The sequence below is a fragment of the Rhinatrema bivittatum genome, chromosome 7 (assembly GCF_901001135.1).
Source record: "Rhinatrema bivittatum chromosome 7, aRhiBiv1.1, whole genome shotgun sequence".
In the NCBI taxonomy this organism is placed as follows: domain Eukaryota; kingdom Metazoa; phylum Chordata; class Amphibia; order Gymnophiona; family Rhinatrematidae; genus Rhinatrema; species Rhinatrema bivittatum.
The window spans coordinates 188,358,953-188,380,160 of NC_042621.1; the positions used below are offsets into that span (position 1 = coordinate 188,358,953).

At 44.0% G+C, this 21,208-nt stretch overlaps 1 protein-coding gene across 2 annotated transcripts in view; it reads left to right on the forward strand.

Moving 5' to 3' along the window:
- The window catches only part of ANTXRL (ANTXR like), a 166,944-nt gene that overhangs the window by 49,049 nt on the left and 96,687 nt on the right, over window positions 1-21,208 (forward strand). For both annotated transcript variants that reach the window (XM_029609652.1, XM_029609654.1), the window contains exons 10-11: window positions 19,154-19,252; window positions 19,522-19,591. In XM_029609652.1, coding sequence (XP_029465512.1) covers window positions 19,154-19,252; window positions 19,522-19,591 — 169 coding nt within the window. The remainder of the gene's footprint in view (window positions 1-19,153; window positions 19,253-19,521; window positions 19,592-21,208) is intronic.

The window sequence follows — 21,208 nt, forward strand, 5'->3', positions numbered from 1 at the left end:
ATTTTCCTACCCTTTCATTTTACACTTCCAGTATTGTACTGGACAATCAGGACCTGGTCTCCAGAAGTTCATGGGCTCTTTTCCTATTCTGTAAATAATTGTATCTCTAGGTTTTCCTACTCCTTTCCCCATACTTTTTTATTGTGTATAATTTGTTAAAGTTTTAAGCTTTATATTTTTGACACAAGTTTTCTATTTATTTTAATCTTGTGTGAGTCCCTTTCTTCTGCATGCTAGAAACATTCTAATTGTCCCTTTCAACGTAGCCTACTGCATTCCCGTTCCCTCTCACATGCGCACATTGCCATGCATGTACCTTGGCCTGCTGCTCTGTCCCCTCACCTCCCTGCTGCAGTCCTCAAACCTTACATCAGCCTCTGTTGCATACCAGGTAATTAGGGGCTGCCTTCTATACTTAGCTCCCAGAATGTCCTTCCTTCAGTGGGCACAACACATTCAAGCGATGAGTCACCAGTTTGGTCTCACTTCCTCTAAGTGCCAGAGATGTGAGTGCAGCCAAGCCACAAACACTGGTATACGGTAAAGAGGGAAACATTCTTCAGCTTCCCAAATACAAATGTAAGTCAATGGGGAGACAAAGAATTGACAGTTGGTGGCTCTTTCACCTATAACAAACCTTCCAGCAGAGAGCAGATTTCATTTTGATAGGCTAGTAGCAGCGCCTTTCTGCAGAAGCAGTCTGCTTAAACTTCTAATCAACTGCCCCTATCTCCCTAATGATGGTGCTATAAATTAAAGTTAGAGTTAAAAAAAAGTCTGTCTAAACCCACATTGAAGAAGACATGCCTGGAGTACTGCAGGTGGCTGAGCTGAGTGCAGGCCGCATCCTCACCTTCTTCCTCCTTACACTGGCATTCTTACCCGGTATCGGACAGCTTACCTCCACAAGGCCTCCAACTTCCAGCTATAAATCTCTTCGTCGTCATGCCTCCACTTAATATCTCTGAAAGACACGACTTCCCAGGGAGATTTGCCTGACAGCACACAGATGTTTCCTGGGCCCCGGTCCAGGTAGGCAAAAGGAGTATTTGAGGGCTCTCACTTTAAAGCTTCTAGTTGTGAGCTATCAGGGACTCCTTGGTGTTCCCAATACCTCGCCCCCTCACCCACTTACACTGTGACAAAGCAAGCCTTCAGAGCTTGGCTGTCACCTGAAGCTGGGTCAGAACAATTCAGAACATCAATCCGCCCAACCAGATTCCAGCATTTAGCTAAACTGAAGATCCCTGCACCCAACCTGACTAATCTGTCCTCTACAAAAGAACGTTCTTTCATCATTGCTGGATCCAGACTATGGAACACCATGCCATCAGAATTACGACAGGAAGATTGCTACAAAAAATTTAAACAAAACTTAAAAACCTGGCTATACAAAAAAGCCTACTATGCTTGAACTGGGTCCTTTGCTTTGCGTTCTAGTTTAATCCCACAGACACTCATATTCTGATATTTATTTTCGTTATACAAAGTTTTTACATGGATTTGTATTCTTTCAGCTTTTAATGTTATAATGTAAAGCAATATGCTGAATTAATGTTTGAATGTAAACCGAGGTGATGTTACTTACGTGCCCCGGTATATAAAAAACCCGTAAATAAATAAACTGTAATTTCCCTCAGCTCACTCCAGACATCAGTCTACATGAAGTTTGTAGGGTAGATGTATCTAAGATCCTAAAGAAACTAATAGCCTGACCCCAGAGGCAGGCTACGCTCCAGATTTTCAATACAAGGACGAGAGGATGGTGCAGGGAAGAAAGTTTGAGATTTGCTGGGAAGTGGGAAACATTCTGAGGAAGGGGGACCAAATTCCAATGGGATGGGCACCACCTTAACCAGAGTGGAACCAGGCTGCTGGCACTTACCTTTAAAAAGGAGATACAGTGGCTTTTAAACTAGATGATGGGGGGAAGCTGACAGTCACTCAGAAGCACATCATTCAGAATGAAGACTCTTTAAAGAATACTAACAAAGCAGGGATGTTAGAGCATCCTGAGAAAGAGGTTCCATTAAATTCTAAAGTAACCCCATGGCCTTTAAGTAAAGAGCAGATAGAGCAAAAAGATCCTAAATTACCCCTATCAACTGATAAGCACATTGTTAATGCAAACAAAATACCTACTTTGAAATGTCTTTATGCAAATGCTTCAAGTCTGAAAAATAAGATGGGAGAACTGAAATAAATAGCTCTGAATCAAGAGGTAGATATAACTGGCATCTCAGAAACTTGGTGGAAGGACGATAACCAATGGGACATTATGATACCAGGATACAAATTATATTCGCAATGATAGGATGGTTCAAATTGGGGGAGGAGTGGTGCTATATGTTAAAGAAGGCATAGAGTCAAACAGGATAAAAGTTCTGCAAGAACAAAAATGCAGTGTGGAATCCTAATGGATTGAACTTCCATGTGAGAAGGGGAATAAAATAGCAGTGGGGTTGTACCACCATCCACCTGAACAGAATGAAAAGGCAAATGGTGGACTGTTAACAGAAAATAGAGAAGCTAACAAAATTAGCAACACACTAATAAAGGCAGCACAATCCTCTCCCGCCCCAAAAGCCCACTACATTTTCCCCACTCTCAAAACCCCCTGAAAACCCTCAACTCTCCCCAACCCCCCAAAACCTCCATCATCCCCCATCCCCAAAAGACCACCAAATCCTCCAAAAGCCCCCACTCTTCCCTACCCCTCAAATACACTCAAAAGTCCCCACATCCACCCCTAACTCCCCCTACCTCTACTCTCACTATTTACCTCCATCCACCTTCTTACTACCACAATGTACTTACTCTGCAATTGAATTTGGTGCCGTATTTGCCTATTGTTCTTCCTGATAACAGGGATGGGGAAAAGGGGGACTTTGTTCCTCACACCAAAGATGCCAGCCTAGACACGTCCTTGGTGTTGAAATTTGGCTGCCTTGTCGAGGGGGGAGGGGGGGCATTTTGAAACTAACCTACCTCGACAAAACAGTAAGTGTGCATGTTTGTGCATGTAAAAGCATTAGTGTGTTCAAGTTTCTGGGTATGCATGAACATTTCAAAGCATGCACATATTTGTAAGTGAAAATAAAAAGTCTGTGCATACTTTTGGAGCCATTGATACATGTGTTTTAGGAGCTGTGCAGACACATCCATGCACATTCTAAAATACAATAGTAAATCTGCGCAAACCTGTATATGAGTATATATGAGGCCGCTCGTAGTTGTTCAAAAGTTATTCTCTAAAAGGTCAAAGTACATGCAAAGTTGCAACACAAGCTCAAAGCATGCCCATTTTATTTATTTATTTGTTTGTTTGACGTGTTTGTGTACCGTCATTCAGTTTCGCCATCAGAATGGTTTACAGTGCTTGTGAAATAACATTGGTTCAGAGGTCAAAGCATCAAAATGTCAACAAGAAGGAAAGTTTTGAGGTTTGGTTCTTAGTTGAATACTTATAAAACAATTGTTATATTTTAGCAATCTGCTATCACAGCAGTGTTCATACTTGTGGTAGTAAGTGAAATGAGTACAGTTGTACATTGACTTAGGTGTTTGGATGGTGGGAGTTAATTGATTGGGGTACGGAGCGTTTTTCTTGGTGTTGGGTTGCATGGTTGATTGTTGGTCTTGTTGATTGAGTGAGTTTGACTAGACTCTGGTGAAAAGTCAGGTTTTCAAGTCTTTTTTGAAAGTTTTGATGTTTGGTTCATTTCTTATATCCATTGGTATTGCATTCCATAGCATGGGGCTGGCAATGGATATGGCTCTTTCGCGGGTTGTGTTTAGTTTTGTGGTTCTGGTGTGAGGGATTTTGAGGAAGCCTTTGTTCGTTGAGCGTAAGTTCCGTTTTGGAGCATGGATTATGATGAATTTGCTTAGCCAGTTGTTTTGAAGTCCTTGGATTATTTTATGCAGTATTGTAAGTACTTTGTATTTATGCGGTATTTTATTGGAAATCAGTGTAAAGAGATGAGGGTTGGTGTAATGTGCTCATGTTTTTTTAATCCAGTCAGAATTCTGTCGGCAGTGTTCTGTAGGATCTGGAGAAGGTGGATGGTAGCAAGTGGTAGGCCAAGGAGTAGAGAGTTGCAGTAGTCTAGGTTGGAGAAGATGAGTAGTTGCAAGACTGTTCTGAAGTCATCCTGTGCAAGGAAGGGTTTGAGACGTCTGAGCGTTAAAAGTTTGTGGTATCCTTCCTTAATTTTGTTGGTTATGTGGGTTTTGAAAGAAAGTTCTTTGTCTATGGTGATTCCTAGATTTGCACTTACTTTTGCTTGCGAACATTGGTATTCGCACGTATGTCATCCTTTTGTAAAATCATGTGTGTGTTGCACATCTACATGAATAAGCCCATATCCCTTTTGAAAATTAAGTCAGTAGTGTATATATATCTCTCACATGTTCAAAGACACAGCAAGACGTTCATGGGACTGTGTCTCTCCAAGACTACAGGGATATCACATAGCATACACAGTCCTGTCATAAAGCAATGACAGTGCTGTGTGTAAGTCATGTTAGCAATCATGACTTACACACAATGAAAATGTATAGGACTATGTAATATTGTGACATGCGGTCTTTTTTTTTTTTTGTGTGTTGTTTTGCATCTGTTATAATAAAAAATCGTGACATGCGGTCTTTTTTCTATCATAAAATTTAGTGTGCACATATATCATTCACATTGCTCCTTCATACCACACACATAAACCACAACTAAGGCTTCAACACATAACACTCATACATGAAGTAATGTCCAAATACAAAAGGTGTAATGCTAAGCACATTAGGATCCACAAGGTAACAAAAGGATTCAAGATTGTGAGGCAATTCCACTTTTATTAATAATCATATCAAAAGGAGCTGATTTCGGCCCCCTGACATGGACTGTGTTTCACCACTCTGGCTGTGTCAGAAGAGACAGAAGCCCAATCCAATCAATGACAGTGTGATGAAGAACAGTATATCCAAAAAACAGCATCTCCAAAATCACAGTAGAATATCCAATTTCCCTAGAGAATTTGTGAAAACATGTTTATGAGGGACCCCCATCAAGGAATTATCAAGAAATCTGCAAATACGGACATAAGAGAACACCAAGGGAGTGAGTCAAAGGACTTGTAAAGTAATTTGTAAAGTAAATTCTAATTTTAACAGGGATTCTATCAAGGCATCCAAACATCGGGTGTTTCTTATTCATATAGGATGCCAAAGGACTTACACTTTCAGCACTTCACAAACCTCCATGCAGGCCCTTCAGAGGTGGATAGCATCATAGCCTAGTTTTGACTCATATGAATGACACTGATACACCCAAAATAGGAATCTTCTAATGCCCTGGAGGAGCATTATTTTCTTTCTTTCAGCACGTTTTGGCTCCATCTATGCGAGAGAGAGATGGAGCAATGCTATTACCCAGTCCAGTTGACAGAGACAGAGGGAAATAAAGTGATTTCTCCTCATGCAGAGTTGTTGACAGAGAGGTGACTAAGCCTCATGAGTCCCCGGTGTAGAGGTGATTGGATACAGTATGTAGTTCTAGTGCTTTAGCTGAAGATCTCACCTCTCCCTTTTGTACTGAATAATTTCCTAGTTGCTTGCAGAAGTTGTCAGACAAAAGGGCATGTAGCAGGCATGTAAAATCTAGTTGGTTTAAGCAGAAATCCTAATTACTAACTGAGCTACTTTTGGAAATATGCAGAATGTTAAGATTTGAGGAAAGACAAAAAGAAGAACATTACTTCCCGATGCTGATTTATTTTATTTATTTAGATTTTTATATTCTGCTTTTCACACTTTTTTCAGTATTTCAAAGCAGATTACATTCAGGTAATGTAGGTATTTTCCCTATCCAGAGGGCTTACAATCTAAGGCCTGGATTTATCAAAATGTGGTAAATGTCGCATGCAATGGGAAAAGGGGTGTGTTTTATGGTAAAAGGGAGTTTATTGCAAATTGAGCTAATACCTATGGGGTGGATTTTAAGAGCCCTGCTCGCCTAAATCCGCCTAAATCCAGGCAGATTTAGGCGAGCAGGGCCCTGCGCGCCGGTGCGCCTATTTTACATAGGCCTACCGGCGCGCGCAGAGCCCCGGGACTCGCGCAAGTCCCGGGGTTTTCTGAGGGGGGCGTGTCGGGGGCGGGCCCGGTCGGCGCGGTGTTTTGGGGGTGTGTCGGCAGCGTTTTGGGGGCGGGCCCGGGGGCGTGGCAGCGCCCTCCGTACCCGCCCCCAGGTTCCGTCCCGGCGCGCAAGTGGCCCGCTGGCGCGCGGGGATTTACGTCTCCCTCCGGGAGGCGGTAAGTGGGGGGTTTAGACAGGGCCGGGCGGGTGGGTAAGGGAGGGGAAGGTGAGGGGAGGGCAAAAGAAAGTTCCCTCCGAGGCCGCTCCGATTTCGGAGCGGCCTCGGAGGGAACGGGGGTAGGCTGCGCGGCTCGGCGCACGCCGGCTATACGGAATCGATAGCCTTGCGCGCACCGATCCAGGATTTTAGCGGATACGCGCGGCTACGCGCGTATCTACTAAAATCCCGCATACTTTTGCTTGCGCCTGATGCGCCACCAAAAGTACGCCAAATCGCGCGGTTTGAAAATCTACCCCTATGCGAAGAGCTAAGTTACCACACATCGCGATAACTGTTTCACACTTTGAGATAAGTGCCAGAATGTGGTATTTCTTACATAATACCACGGGGGGGGGGGGGGGGGGGAGAGAGAGCGCCGAGCCATAATGCCCTAACCCTAGATAGGAGGAGTAAGCCCTCTGGAGATAGGGAAATCCCTACAGTACCTGAATGTAATCCACTTTGAAGCGCTGAAAAAAGTGCAAAAAGCGGAATATAAAAAATCTAAATAAATAAATAAATAAAATATCTCTATGTGAGGCCCACCTAGTGACTCAAGGTGAGGTTTAGGTATTAGTGTAGGGGGTTAGGAGCCACTTTGACATTCAAAGTGAGACACATGAACAGAACAGTGCTCTTTTGTAAAGATTTGATGACCCTTGGAGTGAGGAAACTCAGTCAAAGATGATATTTGTGCAATGTTCTCTCAATCTAGCTTGATGGACTCTCTACCTGGGTAATCTGAGAACATTGCACAAATCTCATCTTCCTCACTCTGGGGGTCATCAAATATTCACAAGAGAGCACTGTTCTGTTCTACATCTCACATTGAATGTCAAAGGGGCCCCTAACCCCCTACACCAGGGGTGGGCAATTAATTTTCCCATGGGGCCACATGAGAAATTGGGATGGTTTTAGAGGGCCGGACTAATATAATTAACTCAGTTCTCAATAGCCCTCCTTATGAAAAGATAGCAGTTTACCACCAATGTATGTCCTCTGAGAAAACACAACAAATAAGACAGATACAAACGCTTACATGCTAGCAAAATATCTCATCTCGGTAACAGACACAGAACCGACCTAACATACTCCCAGGATCTGTAGTAATGCACATAAACTAATCTGCACACAGTTACACTTGTATTATGGAATACACTCAAACAGGAGCAACCCTATCTATGAAAATGCAACACTACAAATATTACATCAGACCCTAAACACCAATACACCTCTTATTAGGAAAACAGAACTAACAAGCAGCTATAGATCCCCAAACAGAAATAATTGTAAAACTATACTAATAAGCAGAATAAATGTTTCTAAATAGCTATGAACAGAATAACATCCAACAATTAAAAACTCATAAAAACTATTAAACATTCTCCAAACACCAATAAAATATTTCAAAAAAGCAGACATCATACAATTAAAATGGCAGTCAAGAAAAATAAACTTAAAGCCACCTTTACTTACCCCCTCCAGCAGCTCTCCTACTCCCCTTCCCTGCAGGCCATGGCACACACCAGAAGCAGCAGTAGAAGCTAAGCTCTATACTTATGGTCCTCTTCCTTAGTGCCCATGTCTCTCACACACACACCATACCAATCATGCCCCCATGACCAGTTTCTGTCTCTCACACACCAATCATCTCCCAAACAGTCTTTGGCACACACACACCAGTCACCTTCCTGAACAGTTTCTCTCATGCCATACACACACACACACACACACACACAGGCTTCCCACTCCCGTGTTCTACTTGCATATATGGTCTTCTCACTCTCATAATCACTTTCTCTGTCTCTCTCTCTCACACACACACTCACTCACCAGTCTCTCACTCCCATGCTTGTTCTCTCCACATGCACAGGCTTCTCATTCCCAAAATCACTTTCTTTCTCTCTCACACACACACACCAGTCTCTCACTCCCATGTTCTCTTTCAGATATACCGGCTTCTCCCTCCCATGATGTGTCTCACACACACCCAGGTTTCTCACTCCCATGCTCACTCTTCACATGCACAGGCTTCTCATTCCCATAATCACTTTTTCTCTCTCTCTCTCTCACACACACACACCAGTCACCTGATCTCACTCATGCATACACACACACACAGGCTTCCCACTCCCAAGTTCTCTTTCAGATATACAGGCTTCTCCCTCCCATGCTGTGTCTCACACACACCCAGGTTTCTCACTCTCATGCTCACTCTCTTCACATGCACAGGCTTCTCATTCCCATAATCACTTTCTCTCTGTTACACACACACCAGTCTCTCTCATTTCCATGCTCACTCTCCACGTGCACAGGCTTCTCATTCCCTGAATCACATTCTCTCACATTCACACACACCAGTCTTTTTCTCTCACACACACAGTCACCTTACCAAGCAGTCTCTCTCTCTCTTGCATGCACACTCACCCAGGTTTCTCACTCCCACAACTCCAGGCTTCTTATGCTCATGCTTTCCCACATACCCAGACTTCTCACTTCCATGCTTTTTCTCACACACACACACACACACACACACACATCAGTCACCTCCCTGACTAATGCCTCACACTCTCACATACACATCAGTCATCTCCCTGAGCAATCACTTTCATTGTCTCTCACATACACACACACATCAGCTCTCTGACCACTCAATCACACACAGGCTGGCTGGCTGCTTCTCACTCTCTCTTACTCACTTCCTCTTCCCCCTACATATGTCACGGAGTTTTTTGCCGGTCCGCAGCGCGCGCTCCCGGTCTCTCCCGCTGCCGTTGCCGCTGGGCTGTCTCACGTTCAAGCCCAGTGGAAACGGCAGCGGTGTTGGAAGAAGCTATGGCACCCGCGGCTGGGCCTTTTCTTCTTCCCGCGCCTGCCCCTCCCGTGACCCGAAACAGGAAGTGATACAGGGAGCGGTGCGCGGGAAGGAGAAAGAGCCGTGCCGCGTCGGCTGCAGCATCGGCCCCCGAGCAATTGAACCAGCCGGCAATCGAGAAGAGAGTCAGCAGCATGAGCCCCCGCAGGCCAAGAAAGAAGAATCCCTTCGGCCGCGGGAGGCTCATGCTGCTGACTCTCTTCTCGATTGCTGGCTGGTTCAATTGCTCGGGGGCCGATGCTGCAGCCGACGCGGCACGGCTCTTTCTCCTTCCCGCGCACCGCTCCGTGTATCACTTCCTGTTTCGGGTCACGGGAGGGGCAGGCGCGGGAAGAAGAAAAGGCCCAGCCGCGGGTGCCATAGCTTCTTCCAACACCGCTGCCGTTTCCACTGGGCTTGAACGTGAGACAGCCCAGCGGCAACGGCAGCGGGAGAGACCGGGAGCGCGCGCCGCGGACCGGCAAAAAACTCCGTGACATATGTAGGAAAGAAACTCGAGCGAAGGCACACTGCCCGATTGGCCGGTGCTGGGCAAGGCTTGCCCAGCACCGGCCAATCGGGCAGTGTGCCTTCGCTCGAGTCACTCCCCCCCCCCCCCCCCCCCCCGGACGCTGTAAAAAAAAACAGTTCATTCTCCGCTCCCCGATTGGGCGGCCAATCGGGGAGCGAGGGAGCGGAGAATGAACTGCTGCCTTCCCTCTGCAAGGGAAGGCAGCAGTTCATTCAGACGGGGAATGAGGCACTGCTGCCTTCCCTCTGCAAGGGAAAAAAAAAAAAGTGTTTATATGTGATATCTAGCAACTTAGAGATGAGTGAGAAAAATGGTATCTTACTAAATGTTTATTTTCAGTTTTAATGTGCTACTATTTTATATATTTACTGCAGGAATATTCAATGATAATGTCTTCCTGTCTAGGAAAGTGATGTTTGCTTAGGGCTGAGGTTTGATAATCGTTTTGCATATATTTTATTATGGACAAAGTCATACTACTTAGATGGCTGCATGCTGGCTGCACATTTCAGCAGTGTTCCCTGGAACTGCTGAACTGACCAAATTACTTGGCTTGTCCTTTTTCAGTAACATATCTGGAACTGTACAGCTGATATATGGGAAAGTAAAGAATATTAGTGAGCCTTTTAGCGAATGGTGTTTTGGGTTAAAAGTGTGAGAAGAGTCATCAGGATATCCTCAATTTATTCACAGAACGCGTGTTCTGTAGCCTGTTTAACGATAGTTAAAGCTCCCAACACACACATATATCTGGTACGGAAAATGAAATATTCATATGGAAATAGGGGATCTGGTCTCCAAGTTCTTGTAGTAATGATGCATGTACACAGTGGCATGGTAACACCTATGAAACTCTGTTATCATAAAGGATCAAAACCCTTCTATTCACACATATATTGCAGGCACTCTACAAATTCTGAATAAGGGAATGACTAAAATAACAACTGATTGTCAGCTTGGTTTGGGGTTTGGAGCTGCGTGCATTCACACAAAGGAATAGCTGGATCCATTATTAACAAGTTGTTAGAGATCAACTGGGATGCTTGTTTGACAGTCTTTAAGATGGGGAAATGGGCAGTTGCTTAGTCGCTCAGATGTGTCTGGCTTAAAGCAGCTGAGACACACAGCCCGTCAATAGGCTCTCAGAGTGGAACAGAAGGTAACTGGTACATGGTCTGGCAGTATCATTGCCTTGATTTTGCTGAGGCACATGATCGTGATTGAAAGGTTCAGCTAGATGTGGCATCCTACTGGCTGCTATGTCAGTCCCCAGGTGTGGATGCAAGCAGTTAGTATCTCATCGGTCAGAGTAGCAAAGCAGACGGCGCAGCCAGTGCGTGCCAGCCTCGGCCTACCCTCTCACTGCCAGCGCGTCCCAGGTATCTCAGTGTTGACCTTTTCTCCTTCACTGTCTTGACAAAATCATCAGTATATAATCAGACAGTAACTGGGAAAGAAATGGAGGCAGTTACAGCCAAGGCTGGGGATATTGAAGAGAATTAGCCATTTCAGCAAGCTGCTATCAGGAGAAATCCATGCTCCAAGGCATCCGAGGGAAGGCAGACAAATACAGCAATGTACAGCCACACACTCAGACATGTTGTTATTAAGAGCAGCTGTCCTGATAACAGGTTATCACACGTTTTTGAGGCTTCGTGGTTGACTGGGTGAAGTTGCAGTGCCAGCAGACATGAAATGCTTTAAACACTCTAGAAAAGATTACATTTCCAGACACTACTATTATGGGTAACTGTGTCTGTTAATATATTTTTTACCTAAAATATATATTTTTTTCATGTACAGTATTTGGCTGATTAAAATAATTCCTTAGATGTTTAATTTAAAAAGAATATCCTACAATCAGTTTTAACAGCAGCTGTTTTAAACTTAATCAGTTAAAGCATCAGTACTGTTGATGTCCATTACCTGCTATTAAGTTCACTGAGGGGTAGATTTTCAAATAGCGCGATTTGGCGTACTTTTGTTGGCGCATCAGGCGCCAACAAAAGTACGCTGGATTTTAGTAGATACGCGCGTAGCCGCTAAAATCCGGGATCGGCGCGCGCAAGGCTATCGATTCCGTATAGCCCTCCGAGGCCGCTCCGAAATCGGAGCGGCCTCGGAGGGAACTTTCTTTTGCCCTCCCCTCACCTTCCCCTCCCTTCCCCTACCTAACCCACCTGCCCGGCCCTGTCTAAACCCCCCCCCTTACCTTTGTCGGGGGATTTACGCCTCCCGGAGGGAGACGTAAATCCCCGCGCGCCAGCGGGCCACTAGCGTGCCGGGACGCGACCTGGGGGCGGGTCCGGAGGGCGCGGCCACGCCCCCGGACCGCCCCGGGCCGTAACCATGCCCCCGGGCCCGCCCCCGAAAGGCTACGGCCCGCCCCGAAAATGCAGCGCGGATCGGGCCCGCCCCCTCGACACGCCCCCGACACGCCCCCCTCGGAAAACCCCGGGACTTACGCGAGTCCCGGGGTCTGCGCGCGCCGGTAGGCCTATTGAACATAGGCGCACCGGCGCGCAGGGCCCTGCTCGCCTAAATCCACCCGGATTTAGGCGGATTTAGGCGAGCAGGGCTCTGAAAATCCGCCCCTTAGAGAATAGCCACTGCCATTAGCAATGGTAACATGGAATAGACTTAGTTTTTGGGTACTTGCCAGGTTCTTATGGCCTGGATTGGCCACTGTTGGAAACAGGATGCTGGGCTTGATGGACCCTTGGTCTGACCCAGTATGGCATTTTCTTATGTTCTTAATAAAAGTATCAGCTCAATAGCTTCTGTGTCTATAGTGCTGGTAAGATTCATTTATGCCTGTCTCTCTGTTCTTTCATGTGTAAAGTTGACTTTTTCATTGAATTGTTTTTAAGGAATAAAAATATATGGGCCATACATCCTATTTCTATAAAAGCTTTCTTCCTCAGGTCACCCTCCGCCTTTTCATGTTGTGCTCATACGTATGTGACGCTGGCATAGAATTCTGAAACTGGTCCACGCAGCAGCAAACCGATTTTCTGAGCCCCATAAGAGTAGGAACAGCTAGGTAAAATGGACCTCCAGAAATGTAATACAATACTTTCGGTCTGGAACTATGTTGGCTTGCACACATAACAAAACATTTTCTAGCAGTAAGCTAGCAATACTATTATGGTTTAAACTTTAAAAATAATTTTTTCGTATAATTATGGTCACATTTACAGCTCAGGGTTGATGATGTGTATAGCAACTTTAAGCACCGAGTTTCAGTGTGATCTCATCTAGTCTGAAAAGATTAAGGTGAAATTGGGTTCAAGGTGGTCTTCAGGATGATTCTTCCCGTGAACAGCACATCAAAAATGCTAAAAGATTACTTTTTGAGCATCAAACAAAAAGCTGCTTGCAAAGCTACTGTACTAAAAATTCCTGTTCAAACTATTTCCATGTTTTTCATAAAAATCCTTATAATTATTAATCCAACTTAGGTTTGGAGAACAAGGCCTTCATAAGATCTCTTGGGTAGATTTTCAAAGGGTTATGCGCGGAATATATTTTGCATAGGCTCGGCGGCGCGTGCAAGCCCCGGGACGCGTGGATGTCCCGGGGCTTTGAAAAAGGGGCAGGAAGGGGGCAGGGCTGGGGGCATGGTGGCAGCCCGGGGGCGGTCCTGGAGTGAGGCGGCGGTCTGAGGGCGGGATCGAGGCCTCCGGCACTGAGGCCATGCCGGGAGATGGCATGCCGGCAACTGAAACAAAGGTAGGGGGGGATTGAGGGAGGGCTGGGGGGCTGGGGGGTGGGGGGAGGCAGAAGGAAAGTTCCCTCTGAGGCCGCTCCGATTTCGGCCTCGGAGGGAACGGGGAAAAGCCATCGGGGAAAAGCCATCGGAGGGAACGGGGAAAGCCATCAGGGAAAAGCCATCGGGGAAAGCCATCGGGGCTTCCCTAGGACTCGGCGCACGCAAGGTGCACAAATGTGCACCCCCTTGCGCGCGCCGACCCCAGATTTTATAACATGCTCACAGCAGTGCACGCATGTTATAAAATCGGGCGTACATTTGTACGCGCCTGGTATCGTGCCCAAATGTAGGCCGCGCGCGCAGGTTAGAAAATCTGCCCTTCTATGTCCAACCATTGCTTTTAATTCATTGACCTAGGGTAGTGCTTCATGGATTCTCTTCCAGCCTGGATGCCTAAACTTACATTGGATTAACTGTAAGGTCCTTTATGTAAAATATGGGTTTATTGATGGGCACCGAATTGTGGAACCTGGCACTGAGGGAAGTGAGGTTGGAAAATGATTACCTGTCATTCAGAAAAAAAAAAGGTAAAAACATGGCTTTTCAGGCAGTAATGAGTCTTTAGATATTGGTTCAAGAGTGCAGTAGGAAGTGGTCAAAAGATGGCTTGTAGGCAGAGGTTTGTCAGTAATTGGTCAGTTATATATTTTAGGTTAGGGAGAATAGTGGGAGGGTGGCATCATATATGTGTTGAGGGAGAGTTGGGGTTAGGGGTTTTAATGTTGAAATTGTATGTTTTTATCTATTGTAAACCGCCTTGATCTGCTTTGTAAGTTTGGTCTGTGCGATATATAAATATGAAACTAAATGAAATATTGTGAAGTGGAATATTTTATACAGTAGCTTTCCATAATAAAGTGTGTTTTGGAACATGAATATGGCTTGCTGTCTTGCGATAATGGCATTGCTTTGAGTTTGGCAGAGAGTAATAAATCAAAAGGAGCACTTGGATGACAACTTGGATTGCCAGCACACCAATAAGACTTTCTAGGCAGTAAAGGTTGGCACTAGGGGGGCATCAGCAGTCCCTGAGAAGAGCTGTTATCACCACCATTTTGAAAGCAACAATATTTAAGAAGCAGCAGTCTCTACTAGGTAGTAAGCTTATTAGCCATCTAAAGGTAAATATTGAGTATAGGGTGTGACTGACAGGGTATAATCAAGCCCTAAGCTAAAGACAGAGGACATATGTATGCTTTTTTCGTGATATCAACACAAGGGGTTATGATTGTTTGCTATCAGAGTCTGTTCTTGTGAGCCCTGAATATTGGATCGAAAATTAAGAACATTGCATAATTTAAGATTGAATAAAAAATCAAGAGTGGAATCCATTATTTTTAGCAGCATAGCCGTGCTAATGAATATCACTTCTAAGTTAGCCAAATAAGGCCTGGATTTATCAAAATGCGGTAAGTACTGCATGCGATAGCAAAAGGGGCATGTTTTATGCTAATATAGCATTTATCACAATTTGTGCTAAGAGCTAAGTTGGTGCAAATTGTGATACCATTTTCAGATTCTGCGATAAGTGCCAGGCCTGTTGTATTTCCTTCATTCAACCAGGGGACCATTGTTAATTATCCTAGACTCATGGGGGGGGGGGGGGGGGGGGGGGGGGAGAGAGAGAGAGAGAGACTGGCCATAATGTCATGGCCCATAGGCAGGTATTTGTATCCCTATGCTAGGCCCACCTAGTAACTCGAGGTGGGGTTTAGGTAAGAGTGTAGGGGTTAGGGGCCACTTTGACATTCTATGTGACACCTATGAACAGAACAGTGGTCTCTTGTGAAGATTTTGCTGGCCTTCGGAGTGAGGAAGCTCACTCCAAGATGAGATTTGGGCAATGTTCTCTCAACCTAGCTTGATGTCCCTCAAGCTATTTTGTGAATATATGTTTCAGGAATTTCCAGAATACAGTGCTAATAGATACTCTCACAATGTCAGTCTATAGTTCAAGAGCAAGAGATGGCACAAAATCCAAACTCCAGATGGAGAGATACCTCAAAAAATGCATTAAGTAATTTCCAGGATATCAAATGTATTTATTCCATAATGCAGGTCATTCTGTACAATAAAATTTTGAAGACAGTAGATTCAAGTGAGTCTGCCCTCGACACATATGTGTTTCGCACGTAGTGCTTCATCGGGAGGGACAATGCACTTGAACTTAGTTAAATAGAAATTTAAACAGCAGATCAAAGCATTTAGAATGACACAGCTGTGTGGGAGGGCTTGCTATGATAACAATCATTACGATAAAATCTCTCTGGAATATAGCTGTATTTCATCACACTTTCCAGGTTTCATGTGCATATATGTGTATATGTGTGTATATCTAACTATCTATGTAGATAGATATACACACACATATATATGGATTGATAGATAGCTAGCTAGCTATAGATATAGTCTAGATAGATATGTAGATGTATACATGCAATCAGACTGTCCACTGACAGAGACAGGATGCTGGGCTCAATGGACCTTGGTCTGATCTAGCATGTCCTTTCTTATGTTCTTATATAAAAAGAGAAAGAATGCACAATGGATAGCTATCATTTCAAGAGTGGAGGGAATTTTTTCAAATTTACCAGTGGCATAGTCATGAATTAGTTATGCATACTCTTCTGCCCATGAGTGAGCACAGAGAAAAGCAAAATTGTTATCTGTCTTTCCTGGTTGAGGAGGTTTTTATAAAACAAATGTAGACTGCCACATTGATCTCACAATGGGAAATATTGACCCCTTGGGAAGGCTTAATGACAGCAGGAAGTAATATTGCCTTCAACGGTAGGCCTCAGACAATGTAGTTCTCATGGGGATGAGTATTATATATTCATGTTGCTGTTCAGCACTAGACTGTAAATTATTTTGATATAAATATTAGATTTCTGCCATAAAAAAACTGCTGTGAAACAGCTTCATTGCTCACTTTCTTCCAGCTCTGATCTGAAGCATCAGTCAGTTGATCTAACAGCAGCCGCCCTATCCTTCATGTTTGTCTCAGCAGAGAAAATTATTATATCGAACACATTATGTCCATAAAGATTAAGAGCAACCGATAATCAGATTAATTTGGCACCATGGAATAAATATCTTGCATCACTACTTGTGTCATCTTTAGATAGCTAAATCTTTGTGTCTCACTGATGGAGGCAATGACGAGATGGTCTGTAAGAGACAGCAGACAGTGAGCAGAGAAAGATCCCACAGAAGACACAATCTGACCCAAGCTTTACAGACTTCTGAATGTCAACTAGATTTCCAAATATCTAATTTACCATGTGCCCATTTTCAGTTATTTTTGGAGTCCCTTCTTGGCCAGCATCTGCCTTACGGCCCTTTGGCTATTTGTCATGCTGAAATTGATCTGTGCATTAGAGGATTTTGTAGAACTTTGTGGTTTGGGGAAATTGCACGGCACCCTGACCTTAATGGAAGGCTTTACTATTTCAGCATTGCTGAATACACCCACATTTTTCCCTCTGTTAAAAATGTGCAACATCGCCTTGTGAGCAGACAGCCAGGCTTTCCAGAGAAAGCAGCTGAGGAGGCAGGATGCTGTAGTGGGTCTGGAATTCCAGTATCTCATACATAGTCTTCATAGAAAAGGCAGTGCTATGGATGGGGGCTTTTAATTCTTTATCTGCTTTGGGGTAGATTTTAAAAGGTGCGTGCGGGAGTAGATTTGTTCGCGCAACCCGGCGCGAACAAATCTACTCCCGATTTTATAACATGCGCGCTGCCGCGCACATGTTATAAAATACAGGGTTGGCGTGCACAAGGCTGCGCAAAATTGGCAGCCTGCGCTCGCCGAGCCGCACAGCCATCCTCCATTCCCTTCCGGCCCCCCCCCACCTTCCCCTCCCTTCCCCTATCTAACCCATCCCCCCAGCCCTAACTAATTCCCCCCCACCTTTATTTTACAAGTTATGCCTGCCCAAGTCAGGTGTAAGTTGCACGCACCGGCCAGCTTCCGGCATGCTATGTTCTGGTCCGGGGGCTGGTCCGGAGGCCGCAGCCACGCCCCTGGGCCGAAACCATGCCTGCGGCCCCGCCCTGGAACACCCCCGATGACGCGTCGGCCGCGACACGTCATCGGGGCTTGTGCGCGCCGCCGAATCTATGCAAGATAGGCTCGGCACGCGCAGGGGGTGGAAGGGGCAGCTTTTCAGGGGTTACGCACGTATCCCTTTGAAAATCTGCCCCTTAGTGTTTAACTCTTAAGAAAAAGCTGCAGCTCTGAACATCTTTTACTTACCAGTTAAAAATCATACTGTTAATTCTTATTTTGTCCATTTGTGCCTAGAGAATTATATTAAATCCTAGAGATTAGGTTTTGTCCTAAAGTGGAAATATAGTACTGTGCACTGTGAAATTAGACCACTCTGTTTACTCATAAGCTTTGTGTCGTCTTAAATTTGATGTTTTTATGAATGTTTTAACTGTGAATGCAGTATAAAAGTAATTTTAAATAAAAAATAAGCACTAAAAAAAAAATCAAAGAAATAGATTTATAATCATGTGAACTGCAAACACTCCATTGTCCCCTGTGGGAGAGTATTGGGCATACTGAGTGTTAGCACAGTGGCAGATTTAACTGTAAAATAAGTATTCCTTTTCAAATTTATATTCTGTCTATACAACCAGAGTTATTCTAGTGGATTACAGCTAAAACATAGGACATCAATCATAAAATCACAAAACAACAATAATCATGACATAATAGTGACGACATAATCTCAGTGGGATATAAGGTACATTGTTTTGTATAGGTATCTGATATCAGGAGTTTGCGTGTATTGTCCAACTGAGGATTTTATCAGTTTTCTCCAAATTCAAGAGATGTTAATTCTGTCCTGGGGTATATTCCTGGTTTATAAGCATATACTGTAACCTAGAGTTTTTAGTACATTTCTAGTAGGAAAACACTGAAATGCCCACATTTCACCATGTCCATGCAATCAATATTGCACATTTAATTAGAATTCTTTGGCTTGATACTTTGTGATCACATGGGTGATTGTCTATGTATAATGCAAAACTCAATCAGAGCTGTAGCTAATACTTAATTATCTATTCATGCTATGGGTATGATGTAATGTATGACATCACAGCCAATGCGGACCAATGAAATATAGGGCTGGATTCATCATTCTTCCCAGAATGATGAATCCCGCGAAAAAGGGGGCAGGTGGGTGAAGGGGGGGGGCGGGCCTGCTTTACCTGCTACAGCCTTTCACACAAATAGCGCCACCGTAAAAGGTGGTGCTATTCACCGTGCTACTGCTCCCTCCCCGCCCCGACTCCTCTCCTCCCCTCCCCGACTCCTCCCCTCCAGCTAATTTGCATTATATCGCATGCAATAACGCTTTGAAAAACGACCTCCATAGTGAGAGACAATTTATGACACTGTTATAAATATGACCCCTGTCTGGTACTTAGACAAATTTCAAAGGTGTAGTTTAAATAATTTCAAGTCTAAGAACTTAAAACTAACATTTTTAAAGGATACAGAATGAGTCACATTACTTGCAACATTGATTTTTTTATGTATTGCAAAGTATATGGTAGTTATTATTTTCTTTTAAATATAGTGACCGATTCTATAGTTGGCCACTGATTCATTCCTTGTACCTCTACAGAATCCTTCCAGGTGGTGGTAAGAGGAAATGGGTTTTATCATGCGAGGAATATTGATCAAGTGCTCTGCAGCTTCAAAATAAACGACACCGTCACAATTAGTAAGTAAATAGAGCTGATGAGCAGAAGATCTGCTCATGCTCTCTACACTGTAGTTTAACAGCTACAGCCTGGCACTTCTTTTACCATAACACATTCCTGTGTGGTCCTTTACCAGTTCTTCCCTGTCAGTCTGAGGAAGTGGCCTTCAGCTTCTTACTTCCTGCATTGCATGAGATTTTCAGGGCAGTTCAGAATATTATCAGCTAGATAGACCTTAAAGCAGTGAATTCTTAAGCTGCTGCAATACATGTTGAGTTTGTCTTTTCAGATAAAAAACCATCCGACATTCAAGACACGTATTTGCTTTGTCCTGCCCCAGTCATTGAAGATGTTGGACAGTAAGTACCATTACAGACTTTATAGAAAGCCTAAATAATTGTACAAAAGCTGTATCCAGCCCATGTTGGAAGGATGCTTTCACCTGATCCAACAGAAATTCATTCAAGTATGAGTTATTTGTCAAAACCCACTCAATGGTAAGAAAACTGGGTGATTTTGCCTAGTTATTTTTATCCAGGTTCTGAGTCGCATCTAAGCAGCTAGTTGTGCAGCTGAAAATCCTCCCAAATCTAGCCAGACAAAATGTGTTTAGCTAAATTTCAGGCAGCCCCATGTACATAGTTGTGCAGCCAACTTTAATCTGCACTGAAAATCCAAGTTGACTGGCTAAATCAAAAACCTACCCTGAGAACACCTCTGACCCAGCCCTTTTTGTAACCAGCTAAGACCTATATTCATCCTTTTGCTATAAATTTCACATGAATACGCCTGCAATAAATGAAGGGGTGTGGTTAGGGAAATATTTGAGAAACTAACAGAAAGAGAGAGAGAAGCTCTATGCGGGGACATGTATACTAGTCAACTATTTATACCATTGTAGGAGGGTCAACTAGTAACTCAAGATGAGGTTTTGGTGGTGGTCTAGGGTTTGGGGGTAGTTTTACATGCACAGTCAGATGTACGAACAGTATCGTGCATATCAGTGAAGATTTGATGTGATTTGTAGTGAGGAAAGGTGCACAAAGGATCTTCCTTGATTTCTGGTCTTTTCCCTCCATTTCACAGTAATTTTTAGACAGGCACATGGGCGCACATGTGAGTGCGTTCGTCGGCACGTGCCCAGGGACGTGGTCATTTTATAATATATGTGCATATATGCACGCATGTTATAAAATAGCCTGAACATGTATACATTTGCGCTCAATTTTAAATGGATGCGCACATGTGCATGTAAATCCCATATCTACTATGAAAGTGGGGAAATTTTACAAGGGGTGCACACGACGTCATTCGTCGTTTTCTCAGTTCGTTCCCAGTTCGCCCAGTTAAGGGATATAACTTCCAAAACCACATTTTTATATCCTCCCTTCCCCCCTTTAAAATCCCAGTGAATATCCTAAATGTTTTGGATTAAAACTTACATGTTATCCATAGGAGAAGTAAAGTTGTGCAGCAGGGGACCCCAGCACACTCCAGTATGTGTATGAATTTGTGCGAGCAGCAGGATTTTAAAATCCGCTCAGTGAGCACGGGCCCAACTTGTAAGTGTATCTCCCGGTTTTAGCACATAGCGGGCTTTAAAAATTCACCTATTTATCACTAAAGACCCTTTGTGTCTGTCCTATGCATGCTTGAATTCTGCTATTGTCTTGGCACTTACTGGACGTCTTTTCCAGGCATCAGCCACTAGGGATGTGCATTCGTTTCATACGTTTCCTACGTTTCCTATACAAGCATGTAATATGAAACGTATGAAACATATGAAACAAATGCACATCTAATTGACATGTAATGGGAAACGTATGAAACGAATGCACATCCCTATCAGCCACCCCATCGGTGACAACAGATTTTCACAGTTCCTTTTCAGTTTTCCTCCCTTCAGTTGCACATGATGATCCCTTGTTCTTCAACTTTTCATTCTTTTTCTTCTGGTATCTTTCTGAAGCTTACTA